The sequence below is a fragment of the Anomaloglossus baeobatrachus genome, chromosome 3 (genome assembly GCF_048569485.1).
Source record: "Anomaloglossus baeobatrachus isolate aAnoBae1 chromosome 3, aAnoBae1.hap1, whole genome shotgun sequence".
Lineage (NCBI taxonomy): Eukaryota > Metazoa > Chordata > Amphibia > Anura > Aromobatidae > Anomaloglossus > Anomaloglossus baeobatrachus.
In genome coordinates, this window is record NC_134355.1 from 212,952,910 (window position 1) to 212,976,445 (window position 23,536).

General features: G+C 42.1%; 1 protein-coding gene across 1 annotated transcript in view; it reads right to left on the reverse strand.

The window, feature by feature from the left end:
- The window catches only part of LOC142296297 (AT-rich interactive domain-containing protein 4B-like), a 430,400-nt gene that overhangs the window by 21,824 nt on the left and 385,040 nt on the right, over positions 1–23,536 (reverse strand). Inside the window, exons 21-23 of the mRNA XM_075339708.1 lie at positions 18,151–18,252; positions 17,158–17,370; positions 2,235–2,381 (exon numbers count right to left, since the gene is read on the reverse strand). Coding sequence (XP_075195823.1) covers positions 2,235–2,381; positions 17,158–17,370; positions 18,151–18,252 — 462 coding nt within the window. The remainder of the gene's footprint in view (positions 1–2,234; positions 2,382–17,157; positions 17,371–18,150; positions 18,253–23,536) is intronic.

Below are 23,536 nucleotides of genomic sequence, written 5' to 3' on the forward strand. Positions count from 1 at the left end.
ATCAATAGTGTCCAACTCGTGTCCAGGATTTAATGCATATAGATATACTCAATTCACACGTTAAGAGATAGCCAGTTATAAATATTACTGTAGCCTCTATGTCACAATCCATTTTAATGGGGTAAAAGCCCAGTGTTGCAATAAATGGTTAGTTCAAAATCCATCAAACTTATAATATGTAACTTTAGATTGATTCAGGCTGGCAGTCTGATGCAGACTACAGGTGTATACTGATGTGCTGGAAAACCCCAAAGGGGTATGGTACAATTCCTCGCAGTGAGACGCACATGGCCAGTGCCCACACACACGCAGGAATTGTACCATACCCGTTTGGGGTGTTCCAACACATCAGTATATATATAATATATATATATATATATCTATATCTATATTCACTAAATCCTGTACACGTGTTGGACACTATTGATTCATGCCACTAAGAAGCACATTGTATCCAGTGACCAAACACATCCTATATATCTGTTGCTGTCAGAAATCCTGACACCGCCAATAGTCCGGTCAGATGAAGACCAAGTAGGTCGAAACGTCATGGCTTTTATGGACTAATTTCTTTTTCAAATTTACACCAATATAAAAACTGTTTTTGACTGCAAGGATTTCGTCTCTTTTTCATGATTTGGGATAGTGTGTCGGAGTTCTCCCATTGTTACTCTGCCATAAAGGCCCGACAGGTGGAGAGCTGCAGTGATAGTTGACTTTGTGGAACTTTTTCTCATCTCCCTACTGCATCTCTGGAGCTCAGCCACAGTGATCTTGGGGTTCTTCTTTACCTCTCTCACCAAGGCTCTTCTCTGATGATTGCTCAGTTTGGGTGTACGGCCAGGTCTAGGAAGAGTTCTGGTGGTCCCAAACGTCTTCCATTTAAGGATTATGAAGTCCACTGTACTCTTTTGTAACCTTAGCCAGATCTGTGCTTTGCCACAATTCTGTCTCTGAGCTCTTTGGACAGTTCCTGTGACCTCATGATTCTCACTTTGTCTGACATGCACTGTGAGCTGTGAGGTCTTGTATAAACAGGTGTGTGTCTTTCCAAATCAAGTCCTATCAGTTTAATTAAACACAGCTGGACACGAATGAAGGAGTAAAACCATCTCAAGGAAAATCACAAGGAAATGGACAGCATGTGACTTAAATATGAGTGTCTGAGCAAAGGGTCTGAATACTTATGACCATGTGATATTTCAGTTTTTCTTGTTTAATAAATTTGCAAAAATGTCTACATTTTTGTATTTTCTGTCAAGATGGGGTGGATTAATGAGAAAAAAATAAACTTTTTTGAATTTACCAAATGGCTGCAATGAAACAAAGAGTGAACAATTTAAAGGGGTCTGAATACTTTCCGTACCCACTGTACACGTGTGATCAATAAAAAGGATTGTCACATGACTTACTCTTTTTTAAAACCTTACAAAGGACCAGCAGGCATTCAATATATATGAAAGAATTGTAAGAAATGTGAGAAAGGTGATTCCGCCAGCTAGATAGGTAGAGGTTCTTTACAGCTAGAACAGTCAGACTGTGGAATGTTCTACCGCAAGATGTAGTAATGGCAGATACTATAACAGCTTTTAAAAAAAATGGCTGGATGCTTTTCTCACAACAAATTACATTTTGGGTGATAAATAATTCAGCAATAGAAAAAATATAACTGTTGGAGAAAAGTTGAACTTGATGGACGTATGTCATCCTTTATAACTACTGCATGTTGGAAGGAGACAATCAAAAACCCTCGAGTGACTACAAAACACCTGCATAATGATTTTGTGGGAGGAAGCACTGAGATTTTAGGTTACCTAAAGGTCTCCATGCTTACACTCCTAGACATACACCTCTACTGATTCAAAAACACAAGAAAAGTCAGCTTCAATATGTTGATTACACTTAATCTGTCAGAGGGGTCAACCCTTCCCACTGTACCACTATAAACAAGCCTCTTCACCCGTAAAAATGGAGATAAATGTGACACTGAAGAGACCCTGCACGTGGCCAAATGGTGCTCATAGGGATAGGTGCTAGAAAGCCAAACCAACTCCATGCACACAGCTTTACCAAGTATACATGATCTCCTTCTGTGTACTAAGAGTTTACAAAGTATGTGATGATACCCTTCATTAGATTTATGGTAGGTTTATAATAAGATCAGCCTAGATCTTTGGAGAGTTTTAGAACTACAGAAGATGTAATAGGTGATGATAATGATGTAAAAGACATACCTTCCCTTTCTTTCTTCTTAGAATGTTTTCTTCTTCTATCAATGGAAGCTACTTCAGATTTTAATGACACATAGTGTTTCCGAAGTTCTTGAAGTTTTTCTTGAAGAAATGCAATACGTTCTACACTTGCCATGTTTTCTAGGTCAGCTGAAAATAATATCATGAAATAAATAAGAAAGACATCAAATTCTTTATAATATTAATCATTTAACTGATAAAAATCCTTTAATATAAGATTGTGACACTTAAGATATTGCTTAAATTCTATTTACATATTTTAGGTGTACATAACCTTTAAGTCAGATTCTTAAGATAAACATATTGAAAGATTCCACTTTTCATGCTATTGCTTGAGCAGTAACAGTACGGCCACTTAGGGCTCGATTCATTAAAACTGGTGTTGTGCACTGAAGTCTTAGTGAAGAGGCTCATTGACTATGATGTGCCTAATTCATGAAAGTGAACTTGTCAGGTCCAATATGCACCCAGAACAACAAACAGTTCTAGGTACATTTTCTAATCCCTGCCTAATTGTCACAGACAATAGTAGCATACATAAGGAGAGCTTTAGAAAAAGTATTTCTAAAGATCCTTTATGATATGCTAATGAGCACAGGGACTAATCACAAGGGCTTTGTCTCCAACTAGCCCGCCCTCTTAGCATGTTAGCACTCCGACAGGGGTATGCTAATATGCTATTCAATGCCCATTGCGCAGCATCATCGGTGGTGACGCGTGTACCTGTGTCCGTTGTCACCACCTCAGATGCCGGGTTTAGGCTCAGTGCGCATGATCAGAAGTCTCGGCACTGCCAGTAATGCGCACTAGACCTCTCTGAAGCTGGGACGCATACACCTGGCTTTATAGTGCACATAACCGGAAGTGCTAGGGGAAGCGTACTGAGCCTAAACCCTTGTGACAAGTCATTGCACTCATTAGTATATCATAAAGGATCTTTAGAAATACTGGGTGCATATTGGACCTGAGAGCTTCCTTTTAAGAGGAGCACGCCACTTAACAAATTATATCTTTCTTTAATCTGGTCAGAGATTTTTTTACCCCTCGTGCCCCATCAGGTTTATACAGGTTTAACTATATTGCTTGCTGTACATGTACCGTATACAGAATATTATTTTTTGCACATCATGTTTTGCCTAAATTCTAGAAACCCATTTATTTGATGTTTTATTCGACCATACATTATCTGGATATGTGGATTGTTTGTGTCTTTATACTTATCATGCTTGATAGACTCATTCCAAGTGAAAAGTATTTCCCTTACTCTTCTTTTTTTAATTGTTATTATGATCCCTTTTTGCGCAGCTACATTGTTTAATAAAATTACATTTTCTACTTTATTACTTTAACACCTTCCATATTATTGCCTATAGGGTTACTGGTGCCATTCATTCACTTTCCCTTTCTCCTTTTTTATATATCCATTTTCTCGTGTATGGCAGAGAACCCATTCAGATTTCCAGTGCCGGTCCACTCCTTTCACACTTAAAAGGGTTGTCCACTACTTGGACAACCACTTCTCATCTCCCTTATTAACCCCCATAAAAATAAAAAAGCTTATACTCACCTCTGGTGTTGGTGCAGTTCCAGCATTGTCAGAACTCATGTTCCTGGGGCCCTTGTGACATTGTTATTCGACCAATCAGCTTTCGCTTCCTTCTCCTCGCCTTTGTACGGTTAAGTAGTTATTAGGAAGTGAGTGGAAGCCACAGTGCTCATGTCATGATTCTGATGAGCGGTGCTCTACTCTCCTGCAGAGCCTGCACTGGACCTCCTATTTTCCTTCGGTGAACTCGTTGTCCCAGTCTAGTCCTGTGTGTTGTGGGAGGGGTCTGTCTTTGGAGCCTCATTACAGGTGATTGCTTTTCTTTATCGCCAGTGATAGTTCCTGTTCAGCAGTGTACGTCTCTGGTTCCCGTAAGTGACTGACCTGATCTATTCCCGCTACCTAGTTCCTTGTACCTTATCCCGTGTACTCCCCTACTCTGACTTGACTCCCTAACCTTTGGCTTGTATCCTGACCCCGGCTCCACTCTCTCCCGTGTACCCGATGTGTCCTCTTGGTTACCGACCTTAGCCCGTACCCCGACCCTTGCTCCGCTCTCTTCCTGGTACTTAACGCAACTTCCTGGTTACTGACCCTTGGCTCGCACATTGACTTCGGCTTCTTTCTCTCCCTCTGTACTGATGTGATCTCCCGGCTACTGATCCCTGGCTTGTTCAACTACCCAGCAGATCTCCTCCACTAGTGTATCCAGCGATCCCTAGTGGTTAGGTGTCTCATTACACCTGGGTGTTTGGCATCCCAGATCACTTCCTGCTAATTAGTTAAATGTCTGAAGGTGGAAGAAGGAGGCCAGCGCTGATTGGTCGTGGGGCTCGTGTGTAATAACAATGTCACGTGGGACCTGGAAATGCAAATTCCGACATTGCTTGACCACACTGGCACCAGGAGGTAAGTATAGGCTTTTTTATTTTTCTGGGGGTGCACATGGGGAATGAAAAGGTTTTTTCCAAGTAATGGACACCCCCTTTAACAAATTAACCACATCTCTAACCTGGCATAGGCTGCCACCAAAAATGTACTCCAGTCAGAGATTGAAATGCATTGATGTACTAATGAAGTACATTCATGGCAAAATTAACCCAACTAAAGAAGGGTACATTTTAATGTATTTGACAGGCGTAGCTATCTATGCCCTGACCGAATATGATCTGCCCATTTTGTAAAGGTGGCCAAGACTGGCATGAAAATGTCGACTGTTGCAACAGTTTTGAGCAACTTCATGTATTGGACCCTGTCTTTTTTGCAATTCCCTTATCTGCTTTGCTGTATAGACTGGAACAGAATCAGTAGCATTATTTGATAATTAGAGGGAAGAAAACTCTTACACATTTGAAACCAAGACAAAATGAAATAGGCTCACTATACACATAGATAAGGCTCTGTATGCTTCACATTATAATTCTGGAGCAAAAACCTGGTGAAATATTCCTTTTAATGTCTAAAAGTCCAGGGTCCCGGTTCTGGTACTTGTATGTATCTTGACAAGGGGTTTATCAATTAGTGGGCACCCAATTGTGGTTCTCTACACTGACATATGAAAGATTGCTGATATTTTTATCTTTTTTCAGACGTCCCATAGTAGTCAATAATCTGGCCAATCAAGCACAGTGATACTGTGGTTATTAAACCAGGTATTGGTACTTTCGGCAGTGTGGACAGGTGCCAAGTCCTGTGAAATTTCCATCTCCAAATAGCTTGTTGGCAGAGGGAAGCATGAAGTGCACCAAAGACCAGAGCAGAGTGTAGCACAGGGGGAACATTAGCAAGGTGAGCATATGTTTTTGTTTTTTTTCATTTGTGTGACATGTGTGGCTGTATATAGAGGCTATGTGGGGCTCATACTGTATATAGGGGGACAAAGTGAGGGCTCATACTATATATAGGAGGCTATGTAGGGATTATACTGTATATTAGTGGACTATGTGAGGGCTTATAATGTATATAGAGATTATTTGGGGACTCATACTGTATATACCGGACTATGTGGGGGCTCATGTTATATATAGAGAGGTTATGTGGGGGTTTATACTGAATATAGGGGGGCTATATGGGGCTCATAGTGTATATAGGGGCTATTTGGTGGCTCATACTGTATGGAGGGGCTTTGTGAGAGCTAATACAAATCATTTTTGCTGCGTCCACAGGACATCACTAGTCTCTCACACTGCTCTGGTGTGATTTTGGTCCACTCTTCTTCCAGTCTCATCAACAGTTCTTTGACCATTGTGGGTTTCTTGGCCATAACATAGTCACCAAGGATTTTCCAAAGGTTTTCTATTGGGTTTAGATCAGGACTCTGGACTGGTCATTTCATTGTTTCAATGTTTTCTGTTTCAAGGAACTGTTTTTGTTTTTTGGTGTGTGACGGGGGCCTTGTCCTGCATGAAAATTTCTGGGTGATTGAGTAATGGATGCAGGTAAGGAACTACGTGTTGTTGAAGAAGGGTCTGATAAACACTTGCATTTACTCTGCCATGTAGCTGTATGAGAGGTCCAACTATTGCTGCAGAAAACATTCCCCAAACCATGACACTTCCTCCACCACCTTTCATTGACTTCTTAACACAATTTGGGTTCAGTCTTCCACCAATAACTTGCAGGTACGGTATATGAAAGTGTTCTCTAATTTTGATCAGTGTTCTATTTCGTTTATCTCATTTACATTTTTATTGTGTGCTTTTGAAAAAAATTCAATATATGAAATAAGCTTAAAATACTGCTTGTTTACTCTTGCTAGGATATAATCACATATGACTACACAATTTCTTTTAACATTTAGGAAATTGTGTGTTGTTTTCTAACTTTGATCTCCAGTGTACATGCAGAGTCATGATTAAATGACACCAATACAAATATAGTACAATAAAATAAATTATGGAATTAACATAAACATAGGAAATAGTTGTAAATATATGTAAATATCAAAAACAGCTTCATAGACTATACCATTAATGCTGGAATTGAAAAAATTATACAGGAGTAACATGAATGATCAAAACATCATATATGTTATATGCTACACAAGTAGTATATCTATAAAATGCACTACTAAATAAACATCACACAAGATGTGTATCGAATGTCAGCATCGGCAATGACAGAAATATGTATCAATGCACTATAAATACTTGAATGGAAAAAATATATATTCAGTTGAAACCAGACGTTTATATTCCCATTCTAAAAAGACACATCTGCATGTTTTTCTCACTATTTGACATGAAATCAGAATAAACCTTTCGCATTTTAGGTCAATTAGGATTACCAAATTTATTTATACTTGCCAAATGCTAGAATAATGACAGAGAGACAATGTTTTATGGCTGAGAGGCATTTCGAGAGGCGCACCGACCCATTGAGAGTAGCGTGGGTGTTCAGGTGTGTTTGAGGTGGGTGTGCCCTAAGCATACTCCTGGGAGACCCGAGCTGCGTGTCCAGGCCTGGGAGCGGAGGAAGCAGGAGCACATGAGGACGGCCGCAGGACAGCAGGGGAGGAAGCAACCTGGCCGGGGCGGTCAGTAAGTCAGCTGGGACACCGGTGCTACAGTACCCCCCTTATGCCCCCACTTCTCCAGGCCTAAAAGAGATTTCTTCTTCAGTAACTTGTCTTCAAAGATGGTGGGTGAAGACATGGCCAGTGGACGGGGAGGACTGGATGACGGCTGCTGGAGGGACTCCTTAGTGGACTCTGAAAGGAAGACTGCACCGACTTTTAGGGTAGGCCTCACTGGAGCTTCAGGACCAAATATCTTTCCGGCCTCATGGGACAAGCATGAATGAAGTGTTCTGCTACTCTGCAGTAGAAACACAGTCCCATGGCGCAACAGTATTCTCGACGTTCATCTGACATCCTGACGTGGCTGATCTGCATGGGTTCAGGAGCGGCAACCGGAAACTAGGACATCCGTGGCCTCTGGAGGGATGGAGCCAGTGGCGTAACTAGAGTTTGATGGGCCCCGGTGCAAAGTTCAGACCTGCCCCCCCCTCTCCACGTACACCGACACTTGGGGTACGGGATAATGATGCTGACACCTGGCTCTTACCCCCAGCACACAGGTTTCCCATGATCTGAAATCTCTCTAGCAGCGCCCAGCTTCCCCATGCTCTGCTATACATCTTTCCCTCAGCACCCAGCTTTCCAATATCAGAGCATGGGAAAGCTGGGTGCTGAGAGAAGATGTATAGCAGAGCATGGGAAAGTTGGGTGCTGATGGAAAGAGCCTTTTTCCCTCAGCACAAAACGTTCCCATCCCCAGCTTGTATCTTTGTCCCCCCTTGTATATACAGTAGTTCTCCAAATACTATAATGGCTCCCACATAGCCTTCATATATTAGATGCACCTCCATAGTCCTCCATGTATTATAATGCATTTCCCATAGTTTGCCATGTACTATAATTCACCCTATAGTCCTCCATATATTATAATGCACCCCCATAGTCCTCCATGTATAAAGTAGCCCTCCAATTATTATAATGAATTTCTCATAGTTCTCCATGTATTATAATTCACCCCATAGTACTCCATATATTATACTGCACCACATAGTCCTCCATGTTTTATAATGCACCTCCATAGTCCTCCATATATTATAATGTAGCCCCCATAGTCCTATATGTATTATAATGCAACCCCATAAAACTTCATATTGTATTATGCAGCCCCATACTCTTCCATGTATAATGCACCCCTATATTCCATTTATAAGGTGTCTTTCATTTTGTATTATGCAGCCCCATACATCTCCATGTATAATACACCCCTATAGTCTATGTATAAGGTGTCCTTCATGTTTATTATGCAGCCCCATAGATGGAGATATATAATGCAGCATCCTCAGGCCTCCATGTATAATAATGCAACCAGCCTCCCCAGGTCTCCATGTATAATAATGCAGCCAGCCTCCCCAGGCCTCCATGTATAATATAGCAGCCAGCCTCCCCAGGCCTCCATGTATAATATAGCAGCCAGCCTCCCCAGGCCTCCATGTATAATATAACAGCCAGCCTCCCCAGGCCTCCATGTATAATAATACAGCCAGCCTCCCCAGGCCTCCATGTATAACAATGCAGCCAGCCTCCCCAGGCCTCCATGTAAAATAATGCAGCCAGACACCCCAGGCTTCCATGTATAATGCAGCCAGCCTCCTCAGGCCTCCATGTATAATAATGAAACCAGTCTCCCCAGGCCTCCATATATAATGCAGCCCCCCCAAGACCTCCATGTATAATACAGCCAGCCTATCCAGGCCTCTATGTATAACAATGCAGCCAGCCTCCCCAGGCCTCCATGTAAAATAATGCAGCCAGACACCCCAGGCCTCCATGTATAATGCAGCCAGCCTCCTCAGGCCTCCATGTATAATAATGAAACCAGTCTCCCCAGGCCTTCATGTATAATGCAGCCCCCCCAAGACCTCCATGTATAATAATACAGCCAGCCTATCCAGGCCTCCATGTACAACAATGTAGCCAGCCTCCATGTATAATGCAGCCAGCCTCCCCAGGCTTCCATGTATAATAATGCAGCCAGTCTCCCCAGGCCTGCATGTATAATGCAGCCCACAAGGCCTCCATGTAGAACAATGCAGCCAGCCTCCTCAGGCCTCCATGTATAACAATGCAGCCAGCCTCCCCAGGCCTTCATGTATAATAATGCAGCCAGCCCCCCTAGGCCTCCATGTATAATGCAGCCCCCCAAGGTCTCCAGCTCCATGTACTCAATAATTTATATAAAAAAAAACAACAAGTACTCACCTCTTTCCTCATTCCTCATCTGCTCTGTCCTCACCCTTCTTCTCCGTTCCTCTCGCTGCTCCAGTTAGCGTCCTCCAGTCCTGCGCTCTGTTCTCTCAGTACAGCAGTCGCACAGGAGTGAGTCAGCGGCGGCAGCGGGTCATATAGTGGCCACATGGTCTGCGACAGACAGCGCAGCTCCTCTCTCATAGAAAGGAGCTGGCTGCTGATCTGCCGGGCGGCCTTGGGCCCCTAACCTGCCGGGCCCGGTCGCAATGGCGACCTCTGCAACCGTGGTAGTTACGCCCCTGGATGGAGCCAGATGTAGAGATCTCCTATCACTTCTCACCTCCATGGATTGCTCCTGGAACCTAGGGTCAACCCAGGTAGCCAAGGAAATCAGGTCATCTAAAGTAGCAGGAATATCACTGCCAGATAGTTAATAATTAATTTTCCTGGATAAACCTTCCCAAAAAGCGGCCACGAGTGCCTGATTATTCCAGCATTGATCCGAGGAGAGGGTGCGGAACTGAGCCGCATAATAGCCGACAGTCTCTATACCTTGACGTAACTGTAGGAGGGAGGACACTGCCACAATACCACAACTCAGTTCATCAAAAACTTTCCAGAAAGCATCCAGAAAGTCAGAGGTGACCGTATCCCTTCTCTCCAATAAGGGATTAATCCAAGCAAGAACCTCCCCGCAGAGGTGCGACTGTCAAGCAACACATGGCGGACGCTTTAAGATGGTGGGCCCTAGCTCTAGTGAGAGGGGTAGATGGACACCTCCTATCCTCACCTGTAGCTAACCCTACACTCCTACCCAGGCCCTATACAGTCTCCTCAACTGTCACTGAACAGGAACCTGAGACCCTAAGAAAAACCCTGTAGTGGCTCTAGCTAGTGAGTTGGCTGGTGGAAGATGCTAGCTCCACTGCTGCACTAATACACACAGGAAAAGGACAGTGGAAAACAACAAAGGATGAAGTCCAAATGCCTTCACTGGTCCTTTCACCAATGCAGATACAGAACAAATGACTTTAATGTATTTTCAGCAACAATTGCTAAGAAGAGAACTCTATTTAAACCTGAAGGGGCGTGGATACAAAGCAGCTGCAATTGCACCATTCAGCAAGGACCTGCAGGACAACAAAACTGACATTAACTCCTGATGAACTGAAAGAAATGAAACCATGTTTAAATGTAGAGTCCCAAATAAGGGATCCCAACCCTGAATTCATCACCAGTCTCCAAAAACAGAGAGATGACCGTGACATCAGGAATGCCACTTTGGCCCGCTTTGAAGGGAACCAATGTGACAAAACCTTAAAGTGCAAGGAGGACTGATTGATGAATCCTCAGCATTGTTTGGGATCACCGTCAAAACATGAAGGAGCAGACAAACAGGGCCAGGATTCTGCCGGTGTCGGAACTGATGGCTGGACGGGTGCCAAAAAAACAGCTGGATGCAGGTTGTTCAGATGGGTGTTGATGGTAGCCAGAAAAGACAGAATCTGCTCTTGCTGTCCCCGCATCTGCGATATCTACTGGTACACTGCTGACAGCAAAAGGACGTCAGAGTCAGCGGAGTCCATAGCCTGCACAAAATTAACGCTCATGGGTGGTGTAGAGGCAGTGAGAGGGAGCAGTAGACCCAATGGACCACACGGGGGAATCCAGGCTTACCTTTTATTTTAGTGGGAGGGGCTTAACTAAATGCCTACCGGAAGCGGATACCAGGTAACACTCCCAGGGCAGTGACTAGAACTGTGTCAGCTGACCCCCAGGGCAGGTACGGACACAAGTATAGACACGTATAGTCAGGATGACTGAGGCAGACAGGCAAGCAGGTACAGACAGATATAGTGAGCACAGAGAAGTATGGGAAGGCAGGTACAGGCGATGGACACAGGGATAACGGGACAAGAGCATGAGAACTTGACTACTAACTAGCCAGCAAACTGGAATACTGACTAACTGAAGGTGTTGTGCAAGCACCTCCCCTCATGGGAGGATGCCTTAAATACATAGTGCCTCTCAGTCATACAACATGTTTCAAATTATTATGCAAATTATATTTTTCTCTGATTTTCCTAAATCGTCGGTGCAAATGACAGTCAGTCTAATAAAAGTCATCACCCGTTAGAGTATACATCTAATTTTATTGAAGAAACATCAAATGCACTATTCAAAATTATTAGGCACAGTAGAGTTTCTAAACATTTTATATGTTTTAAAGAACTGAAAATGCTCATTTGTGGAATTTGCAGCATTAGCAGGTCACATTCACTGAAATTAAAAGCTATTTAAATCCAAAACATCCTAACAGGCCAAGTTACATGTTAACATAGGAACCCTTCTTTGATATCACCTTCACAATTCTTGCATCCATTGAATTTGTGAGTTTTTGGAGAGTTTTATGCTTGAATTTATTTGCATGATGTCAGAATAGCCTCCCATAGCTGCTGTTTTGATGTGAACTGCATCCCACCCTCATAGATCTTTTGCTTGATGATACTCCAAAGGTTCTCTATAGAGTTGAGGTCAGGGGAAGATGGTGGCCACACCATGAGTTTATCTCCTTTTATGCCCAAAGTAGTCAGTGACACAGAGGTATTCTTTGCAGCATGAGATGGTGCATTGTGATGCATGAAGATGATTTTGCTCCTGAAGGCATGTTTCTGCTTTTTTTACCATGGAAGAAAGTTGTCAGTCAGAAATTCTATATACTTTGCAGAGGTCATTTTCACACCTTCAGGAACCCTAAAGGGGCCTACCAGATGTCTCCCCATGATTCCGGCCGAAAACATGACTCCTCCACCTCCTTGCTGACGTCACAGTCTTGTTGGGACATGGTGGCCATCCACCAACCCTCCAATACTCCATCCATCTGGACCATCCAGGGTTGCTTGACGCTCATCAGTAAGCAAGACTGTTTGAAAATTAGTCTTCATGTATGTCTGGGCCCACTGCAACCATTTCTGCTTGTGAGCACTGGTTAGGGGTGGCCGAATAGTAGGTTTATGCACCACAGCAAGCCTTTGGAGGATCCTACACCTTGAGGTTCGAGGGACTCCAGAGGCACCAGCAGCTTTAAATATCTGTTTGCTGGTTTGTAATGGCTTTTTAGCAGCTGCTCTCTTAAATCCGATGAACTTGCCTGGCAGAAACCTTCCTCATTCTACCTTTATCAGCACGAACATGTATGTGCTCTAAATCAGCCACAAATCTCTTCACAGTACAATGATCACACTTAAGTTTCCGTGAAATACAGTATCTAATGTTTTCATCCCTTGTCCAAGGCATTTGATGCTTTTCGGCAGCAGAGAGATCCTTTTTTTTCCCATGTTACTTGAAAAATGTGGCCTGCTTAACCCCTTCACGACCGGCTGATTTTTCGCTTTCCGTTTTTTTTCGTCATTCTTCTTCCGAAAGATGTAACTTTTTAATTTTCAGTCAATGTGGTCATGTGAGGGTTTGTTTTTGCGGAACGAGCTGTACTTTTAAATGAAACCATACGTTTTACCATGTAGTATATTGAAAAGCGGCAAAAAAAAATCTAAATGCGGAAAAAATGCAAAAAAAGTGCGATAGCATCATTGCTTTTGAGATATTTTATTCACTGGGTTCACTATATGGTAAAACTGATGTGTGGGTGTGATGCCTGAGGTCAGTGAGTTTGTAGTCACCAAACATGTATAGGTTTACTTTTATCTAAGGGGTTAAAGAAAAATTAGATGTTTGTCCAAAAAAAGTGGTGTATGTTTTACGCCATATTCCGTGACCTGTAGTGTTCTCATTTTTCGGGATGTATGGCTCAGTGATAGCTTATTTTTTGCATCTCAGGCTGATGTTTTTTAACGGTACCATTTTTGGGCAGATACGTTTTGATCGCCTGTTATTGCATTTAGCGCAAAATGTGTGCCGACCAAAAAACGCAATTTTGGTGTTTGGATTTTTTTTTGCCGATACGCCGTTTACCGATCAGATTAATTGATTTTATATTTTGATAGACCAGGCATTTCTGAACGCGGCGATAGCAAATGTGTGTATATTTTTTAATTTTTTAACCCTTTAATTTTCAATGGGGTGAATGGGGGGTGATTTGAACTTTTAGGTTTTTTTATTTTTTTAAAATTTTTTAAAACTTTTTTTTTTACTTTTTTTATTTTACTAGGTCTCCTAGGGGACTATATGGATCAGCTGTCTGATCGCTCTGACATATCTTCAGATCACAGCTACACAGCTGTGCACAGCAGATATGCTCCTAACCTGTCTCACCCAGCTCTCGGCTGCGTGAGGCAGGAAGTGAGTCATGTGAGCTACAGGAGTCATCACATGACTCTGTGCTACCCTGACAACACGTCACGTGACTTCCGGTATCGGCCAGTGAGTAAATGTTTGCTGCCAATGCCATTATAATGGCGCTGTCACATACTGACAGCGCCAGTTAAGGAGTTAAGGGGTTAAAAGGCACGGGCGGATAACGATTCCACTCGTGTCTGGCAGGCACACATCTCAGCTGTATAATCAGCTGAGATGTGAGCCAATCACTGCAAGCTGCTTGCAGGAGACCACGGGCAGTAACACTATGATTGCTAGAATGTAAGATTACTCCCCGCAGTTGTTAATGGGTTAATATTGTGGAACATCCAGTTTTCCTTTTATTGGGCTCACCTGGCAAACTAATTATCACAGGTATCTGAGATTGATTTCAGTGATCTAAAGAACCCTGAGACACAAGACCATCAATGAGTTTCATTGAAAAAAAAAATATATATATATCATATATGACACAAATTAAATTTGCATAATAATTTGGAACATGGTGTAAGCTGAGAGGCATTTAAAGCAGGATAATGTAAAGCACAAAGCTGTTTGAAGGTCCAAGGAATCACCTTACCCACCCGACGCGTGTCGTCACACTTGGTGACTTTCTCAAGGGCAAAAAAGTAATTTACTTTTTTGCCCTTGAGAAAGTCACCAAGTGTGACGACGCGTAGCGTGGGTAAGGTGATTCCCTGGACCTTCAAACAGCTTTGTGCTTTACATTATCCTGCTTTAACCCTTTGGACTTTGGTGCATAGACACACGAGTCAAGTCAAAGATCTGGCTCCTTGAGGAGGGCTATTTTTTTCACTCATTTTCTCAGTCCAGGGCTGGGGATTATCAGGCTGCAGCTCTGGGAATTGGGGTGCTCAGGTTCAACCTGGGGTTATGCTAGTTGAGATATTGGGGTTTTTATAATTTCTCTGCACAAGGCTGCTTTGTCTAAGTATCAGGGTATATTATGACTGCATTATAAGCTGTTGCTGGGTTCAATATGTATTATAATTATTTGTGAAGCGCTACAGCACATTTTTTGCTATGTTGCAACATCATGTGCTTTGAAAATGTAACTAACTTCTGATCTGTTTATTATACCAGCTAGCTTGGTTAGAATCTTGGTCCACTTTATATAGGGAATCACATGGTCTCCTTTTTGTATGTTTTTAAAATTTGTCTATGGTTGTTGTGATACCATTTGGTGTTGTGTGACACAAATGTGCTTTTTATGTTCTTTGATATACAATAAAACATTTTTGATTAATAATGTATATGGTGATCCCTCAGTTTTTTGGCACTTCTTTTCTCTCTATTAATTATTAGCTTTCAGTGCCAGGGGTGATCCCAGGATTTGGTGCCCTCCTACTTCTTGAGTAAAAAATGCTAGGTGAGAAGGAGACAACTGTTGGTGCAATAGTAACAAAATGGAAGAAATATAAAATGAGTGTTAATGGACATTGATATGGGATTCCATGCAAAATCTCACCACGTGGGGTATCCAGGATCATAAGGAATGTGAGAGATCAGCCTAAAATTACACGGGGGGAACTTATTAATGTTCTCAAGGCAGCTGGGACCACTGTCATCAAGAAAACCATTGGTAACACATTACGCCGTAATGGCTTAAAATCCTGCAGTGTCCACAATGTCCCACTGCTAAAGAAGGCACATGTGCAGGCCCGTCTGAAGTTTGCCAATGAACACCTGGATGATTCTGAGAGTGATTGGGAGAAGGTGCAGTGGTCAGATAAGACAAAAATTGAGCTCTTTAACCTTAACTCAACTTGCCGTGTGTGGAGGAAGAGAAATGCTGCCTATGACCCAAAGAACACTGTCCCCTCTGTTAAGCATGGAGCTGGAAACATTATGTTTTAGGGTGTTTCTCTGCTAAGGGCACAGGACTACTTCCCCGCATCAATGAGACAATGGATGGAGCCATGTACCGTAAAATCCTGAGTGACAACCTCCATGCCAGGACATTTAAAATGGGTCATGGCTTCCAGCATGACAATGACCCAAAACATACAGCCAAGGCAACAATGGAGTGGCTCAAAAAGAAGCACATTAAGGTCATTGAATGGCCTAGCCAGTCTCCAGACCTTAATTCCATAGAAAACTTATGGAGGAGCTGAAGCTCTGAGTTGTCAAGCGACAGCCTCAAAATATTAATGATTTAGAGATGATCTGCAAAGAGGAGTGGACCAAAATTCATCCTGACATTTGTACAAACCTCATCATCAATTACATGAACGTCTGACTGCTGTGCTTGCCAACAAGGGTGTTGCCACCAAATATTAAGTCTTGTTTGCCAGAAGGATCAAATGTACTTATTTCTCTCAGCAATATGCAAATAAATTTATATAATTTATACAATGTGATTTTCTAGATTTTATTTCAGATATTCTATCTCTCACTGTTAAAATTAACCTATACCTGATTCCAGTGATGTCACTTAATGAGCTGTTTGTTTTCATTTTGATAAAACCAGTGTTTTCTCTGCTGCAGATCTAGCAGTTATACAGAGCTCATGAATATTCTGGACTACCTGGCTGCTGGCCAAGTAGTCCTCTAATGATAATCTACTGCTGATTAAACAGTGATTTTACATGAAGTAGAAAAAAATGGAGATTCCAGGACTGCTTAGTAAAATTTAAAACATAGCTTTATTAGACATAACAGTTAAAAGCCATGGGAAAAACGTCTATTTAGCTCCATAGGTAGACCAGGTAAGTGTCTGCGTCTACGCGTTTTAGGCACAACATGCCTTAAATCATTGGTCATGGACAGCATGATATAGGGGTTAAAAAAAACAAAAAGCTACTGAGCTTCACTTATCTGTGTGTGTTCAATTGTTTACTTAAACTAAAGGGTTTATTACTCTGTGATGAACATTACAGCACCAAAACCTCTTGTGCACTGCATCCAACATGCCCCCTGCTGTAAATGACATGGACAGTCAATGCACAATCTCTATTGAGAGCCTGATGTGTACGGGACAGCTTCCTGGGCTCAGCTACATGCTTAAAACGCAATTCTTTATGTGAGAACGACTTCACCCAGTCATCTAAGTGATACATTGTTGGATTCAGAATCTCCTTGCCTACATTATGTTGCTGTCAGATGAGGTAGCAAACAAATGCTGACATTATCTTTAATAGCATTTTTTAAAGTGAAAGGTTCCCTTTAATAATGCTTCTTGTGAACCTCTACAAAGGTGCATTTCATTATAAAGCTACTATATTCTAAACAGTAAATTAATACTAAAAGAATATACATACATAAATGGAAACTCCACTTGTACACTTTAGGTAAACGATCACTATATTCCTTCTGAAAAGATTCTCTTTCTTTGTTTTTCACATATTTTCCTTGTGCAGACAGTCCAGAGGACATTTTGGTATGTTTTGATGATACACCAGAACATGACTTTGAAGTCTGAAGTTTTGAAAGACTTTCACCACCAGAAAGGTCTTCACTATCACTGGTATTAGCTATAAAATAGGAAAATAAAACATAATTGTGCTTTTAAAAAATTGCCAGTACTAATGTACATAATGCAAAATTCTGACTATTATAGTATTCCATGAGGAGACCTAAATATTTCATCTACAGTGAAGCTCTAAGGCAGCCTACCCAAACAGCACAATAAATATGGGTGATCCTGACAAAAAAAAAAAAAGAAGTCTACTTGTGACTTCCTAGTTTACTCCACCAACAGGGTATGGACATACCATTGGCGGAACCGCTGCAGACGAACAAGGGCTTAAGAGGTAATGGGGCCCATTTCTACCTACAAAGCAGGTGGAATTGTACATTATAATGAAATACTGGACTGCAAAGGGCCCATATACTATTACTGCACAGGGGTCCTCGTATGACTATGTCCGCCCCTACCCAGCATCGACTTATCATAAAAGAAACCTGGAGAAGCATGGATCCATCTGTGCTGCTGTGGATAAAAATGAACGTCCAATCTGTGGTGTGGATGAGAAGGTGCTTTTAATTCTTTCTCAGGAAGGCAGAGCATTACCTTTTCCACAGTTTTACACAGCATCGACTTGTAGCTCATGATGGGAGTTTCAGTAACATAATGGCTGAAGTCACACACATATTGAAGACCACTGCAGTACAGCATAAGGTACTGTACTATATATACTTCTCAATCCCCTTATATCTCTTTAATGAACCCATTAACAACATTTTTGTTTACAATGAACACAAAACATGAAATAATAAAAATCACTCAATAAAAAAAATGAATATAAACATACGTATTTTCCTCTTCTGAGTCATTGACTTGTGGTTTCTTTTTAGCTTCTTTACAGTACAATTCCCCATATGATCACCATTATCTTCTGTAAGTCTTTTTTGGCCTATTTATAATAAAATAGGTAAAAATCAACGTAACAATTAAAAGCATCAAAAAAACTTGAAAAAATATATGCTTTGATTAATTCTAATACAACTTTATAGTACTTACTGTTATACCTCTGTAACCAAAACGCCATGAATGTCTGCATATCACCTTTGGTCCCAAGTCCAGCAGCTCCACTTATTGCCTTGCGCCTCACATAGGAGAAAGTTTCCTGTGTCGACAAGTCATCACTTGTGTGTGAGAGGGCTCGCTGACTGGTCTTTTTAAGCTAACCTAGCCCCCTTCTCTGTCTCTACCGTGCACACATCAGTTTTCCATGCACAGAGGTGCTCTCTCATACTTGGCTATGAAGGCAAAGAACCTCATGCAACTGTCCTGGCCACACGCCGAGCTGGGAAAAACAGTAAAGGACCAAATCACTCCAGCTCCTTAGTTTTCAGGATTGGTGAAGGTCCAGAGGCTGGAGGGCTCATTCTACTGAAGATATTTTGCCTTTCTGTAATACTTGACCTGGTATTGATGCTACAAATTACCCCTGTTGTTATAAAGTAGTGTGCAAGTCTAGGACAAAGACTTTTAACTACTGCCATTAAAGGGGTTGTCAACTACTAGGAGAACCCCTCCTCAATTGCTATATTCCCCAGTGTAAGATGAACACATTGTCTACTCACTTCTGGTGCTGCCGCCATTCCAGTGATGTAGGTGCTTGCTCGATGTCATTATGTTATGTGAGCCGATCAGCCAATTATAAGCTTAACCTTTCACTGACAGTGGAAGAAGCCAGAGAGCAGAAGCAGTTCTCACTTCTTCCGGGTGTCTGTTTCCTCTAAAGGAAGTGAGATTGATGTAGCCGCTGATTTGGCTGCAGGGCTCACGTGGTATAACGACATCATGCGTGCCCCAGAGTCAAAGGTGAATATAAGGTGTTTTATTTTCTACTGGGAAATATAGTAATTGATAAAGGGTTATCCAAGTAGAGAACAACCACTTTAAGAAGCCTTAATCACTGGACAATTTTATTTTTCTATTTCAGCTTCTCCGCTATTCAGCAGCCACAGCTTTTTCCCTTTTCCCTGCCATGGATGATGGAGGCTTTGATTGATGCAAGATGAATTGTATTACTTTTTACCACAGTTTTGGAGCACATACATATTACTGAATTATTGGGCACACAGCGATGTATGAAATGTGGGTAAAGACTACTATTTGGGCGCACAACAGTGCTTGGACTTGAAGTAACGCTATTTGAATTTTAGAGTGCCATGTTGGCTGGAATAGATTGCTAATGCCATGTCACATTTTAAGACCTTCTACCATGCCAAAACAGCAGAAACTCCACATTGGTATTTAAATTGCACAATAAATTGTGTGTTCCATTTTTGTCATATTGGCCCTTTTAAAAATTAAAAAAACTTTTAAAAACAACATTTTAGTGAAAAAATTTAAATTATTTTTTCTTTACCACCCAATGGTATAAAATTCTATGACACACCTATTCTGAAGTTTCTCCTGAGTACACCTGTACCGCACATGTGCTCAAAAACTAGTTTTCAGGAACAGTGTAAAGCAAGGGAAGTAGCGCCATTTTGTAGTGCAGATTTGCTGGAATTGGTTGCAGGTACAATGTCACATTGGCAGAGTCCCTTAGGTGTCTTAACAGCAGAACTCTCCCATATGTGACCCCATTATACAAACTATACCTTGAACTGATGTAGGGATACAGTGATCATATTGACATCACAGCTGTTTCAAAGAATTTTATACCAATGGGTGGTAAAGAAATCATAATTACATTTATACCACTAACATTTTGTCTTAGCCCCAGATTTTACATTTTCACAAGAGAGAATAGGTAAGTATGCCACCAAAATGTGTTAATAAGTTCTGTATGGCGTGTACTCAGTTAGGATGGAGGTGCTGGTAGAGGGGATGAGAAACCCACGTAGTCAATAATTCTAATCCCCGCACACTCATAAGTGGTTTGCAAAAAGTGTTTAACCCCTTCAGCCTCGGGGCACTTTCCGTTTTTGCGTTTGTTTTTTGCTCCCCTTCTTCCGAGAGCCGTAACTTTTTTATTTTTCCGTCAATCTTGCCATATGAGGGCTTGTTTTTTGCGGGACAAGTTGTACTTTTAAATGAAACCATAAGTTTTACCATATGGTGTAGTGAAAAGCAGCAAACAAATCCAAATGCGGAAAAATTGCAAAAAAAGTGTGATGGCACAATAGTTTTTGGGATGTTTTATTCACGGTGTTCACTATATGGTAAAACTGATGTGTGGGTAAGATGCCTGAGGTCGGTGCGAGTTTGTAGACACCAAACATGTATAGGTTTACTTGTATCTAAGGGGTTAAAAAAAATTCACACGTTTGTCCAATAAAAGTGGCGCACGTTTTGCGCCATTTTCCGAAACACGTAGCGTTCTTATTTTTTGGGATCTATGGCTCAGTGATGGCTTATTTTTTGCGTCTCGAGCTGACGTTTCTAATGGTACCATTTTTGCGCAGATGCTAAGTTTTGATCGCCTGTTATTGCATTTTGCGTAAAAACTTGCGGCGACGAAAAAACGTAATTTTGGTGTTTGGAATTTTTTTGCCACTACACCGTGTACCAATCAGATTAATTGATTTTATATTTTGATAGATCGGGCATTTCTGAACGCGGCGATACCAAATATGTGTATATTTATTTATTTATTTTTAACCCTTTAATTTTCAATGGGGGGAAAGGGGGTGATTTGAACTTTTTAGTTTTTTTTTATTTTTTAAAACTTTTTTTTTACTTTTTTTTTTTACTTTGCTATAGCCCCCTAGGGGGACTAGTAATCAGCAATCCGATCGCTGATCGCTATCTGCTGATCACAGCTATACAGCTGTAAACAGCAGATTCAGTCACTTTCTTTTTCCCTCTGCTCCTGGCCGAGGAAAAACGAAAGTGAAACTTCGTAGCTGCAGGCGTCATCACATGACCCTGTGCTACGATGGCAACCACCGATAGTTACGTGATCACGCACGTGACTTCCGGTGGGGGTGGTGGTAAGTAAAAAACATGGCCGCGCGCATTTAGATCTTGCTGCCAGACTTTGGCAGCAAGATTTAAGGGGTTAATGGCCGCGGGTGGAAGAGATTCCACCCGCGGCTAGCAGGCACACATGTCAGCTGTTGAAAACAGCTGATATGTGTGCCGACCCGCGGCAGGGGGCGTGGCTTAACGGCACACGCTCCATGACGGATATATCCGTCCATGGTCGTGAAGGGGTTAAAGTTTATTTACAAATGTGGTACAGGGCAGTAGATGGTGTTGGGAAATGAGCAACTAAAAAACAACAGTTCAACTCTGCATGGGTCTTGTTCATGTTGTCGCTCAGACTATAGGGTACTTTACACACTGCGATATTGGTACCGATATCGCTAGCGAGCGTACTCGCCCCCGTCGGTTGTACGCCACGGGCAAATCGCTGCCCGTGGCGCTCAACATCGTTTACACCTGTCACACGGCTTACCTGCCCTGCGACGTCGCTCTGGCCGGCAATCCGCCTCCTTTCTAAGGGGGCGGTTCGTGCGGCGTCACAGCAACGTCACACGGCAGCCGTCAATAGCAGAGGAGGGGCGGAGATGAGCGGCTGGAACATAACGCCCATCTCCTTCCTCATTGCTGGTGGACGGAGATGTTCGTCGCTCGTGCGGTGTCACACATAGCGATGTGTGATGCCGCAGTAACGAGGAACAACATCGCTAGTGCCCAAACAATGATATTTGGTGTTTGAACGACCTCTCCAAAACCAATGACTTTTACTACTTTTGCGATCGTTGAAGGTCGCTCGTACATGTCACGCGCTGCGATGTCACTAACGACGCCGGATGTGCGTCACAAACACCCTGACCCCGACGATAAATCTTAGCGATGTCGCAGCGTGTAAAGTATCCTATTGAGTCTCGGAGGCTCTCCCATGCCTGTGTCCATTAGTTTTACCCAATCATGGGCATCTTGAATGATGTAATGATAGATATCTGATATGTCCTGGTTAGTATAATGCCCCAGCGCCTCATAGTGGCAGGGTTCAATTAGTTATATAGCCTTCAAGTTGGAGTTAGTGACTCAAACGCTCCTACGTCTTGTAGTGGCAGGGTTCTTATAGTTATATAACTTGAAAAACTGCACTCCCACGCCTGTATCCTGGTAGAAGTGTTGATACGTTGCTACAAGGATCCAGGTGCGGGAGTGTAGTTTTTCAAGGCAGTATCCTGCCGCTACAAGATGCTGGGGCATCAGATCAACTTCATTCATCTTAAAGGTTATATAACTATAAGAACCCTGCCATTACAAAATGCCAGAGCTTTATATTAACCTTCTCTAACTGCAAGGTTGTACAACCATCAGAACCCTGCCACAAAAATACGCTGCAGCGTTAGATTTATCATCTTTCTGTAAGATATACCTACCTTTTCATTATAACTATTGGAGAAGATGCCATATGTTTACAACATATCACCAGGTCTCCTATACTACTTCCTTAACTTATATATACCTAAAAGAACCCTGCCACTACAAAACACAGGAGCGTTTGAGTCACTATCTCCAGCTTGAAGGCTTTATAACTAATAGAACCCTGCCACTACGAAGCGCTGGGGCGTTATATTAACCAGGACATACAGGTATGAGATATCTATCATTACATCATTCAAGGTGCCCATGATTGGTTACCACTACTGGACACAAGCTCAGGAGAGCCTCCGATACTCTATATCTCAGAGACAACGTTAACAAGACCTATGCAGGGTCGAAACGTTGTTTTTTAGTCGCTCATTCCTGACACCACCTACTGCCCTGTACCACATTTGTGAATAGACTTTGAACACTTTTTGCAAACCACTTATGAATGTGTGGTGATTAGAACTACATAACAGAAATTGTTTAACACATTTTGGTCAATAATTCTATAGTATTGTTTGGCCACTCGTCAAGGTTCTCAAGTGAAAGAGAGCTATTTGACTTTTGGCTCACAGATTTTCCTAGAATAGTTTGCACACTCCATTTTTAGAGACCCTAAGAGCCAGAAGAGAAGAATCCACATCCAAGTGACCCCATTTTGGAACTGACACTCCACCTTGGAATTCATCTACGGGTGTAGTGACAATTTTGACTCCATGGGTGATTTCCAGGAACAAGTAAGGGATGTTGCACCCCATAATTAAATGGTCTCTCCTCGCTACTATACTGAGAAACTTGTTGATGCTAACTGCATTTTAGGCACAGAGTAAAGGGTGCTTTACACGCTGCGA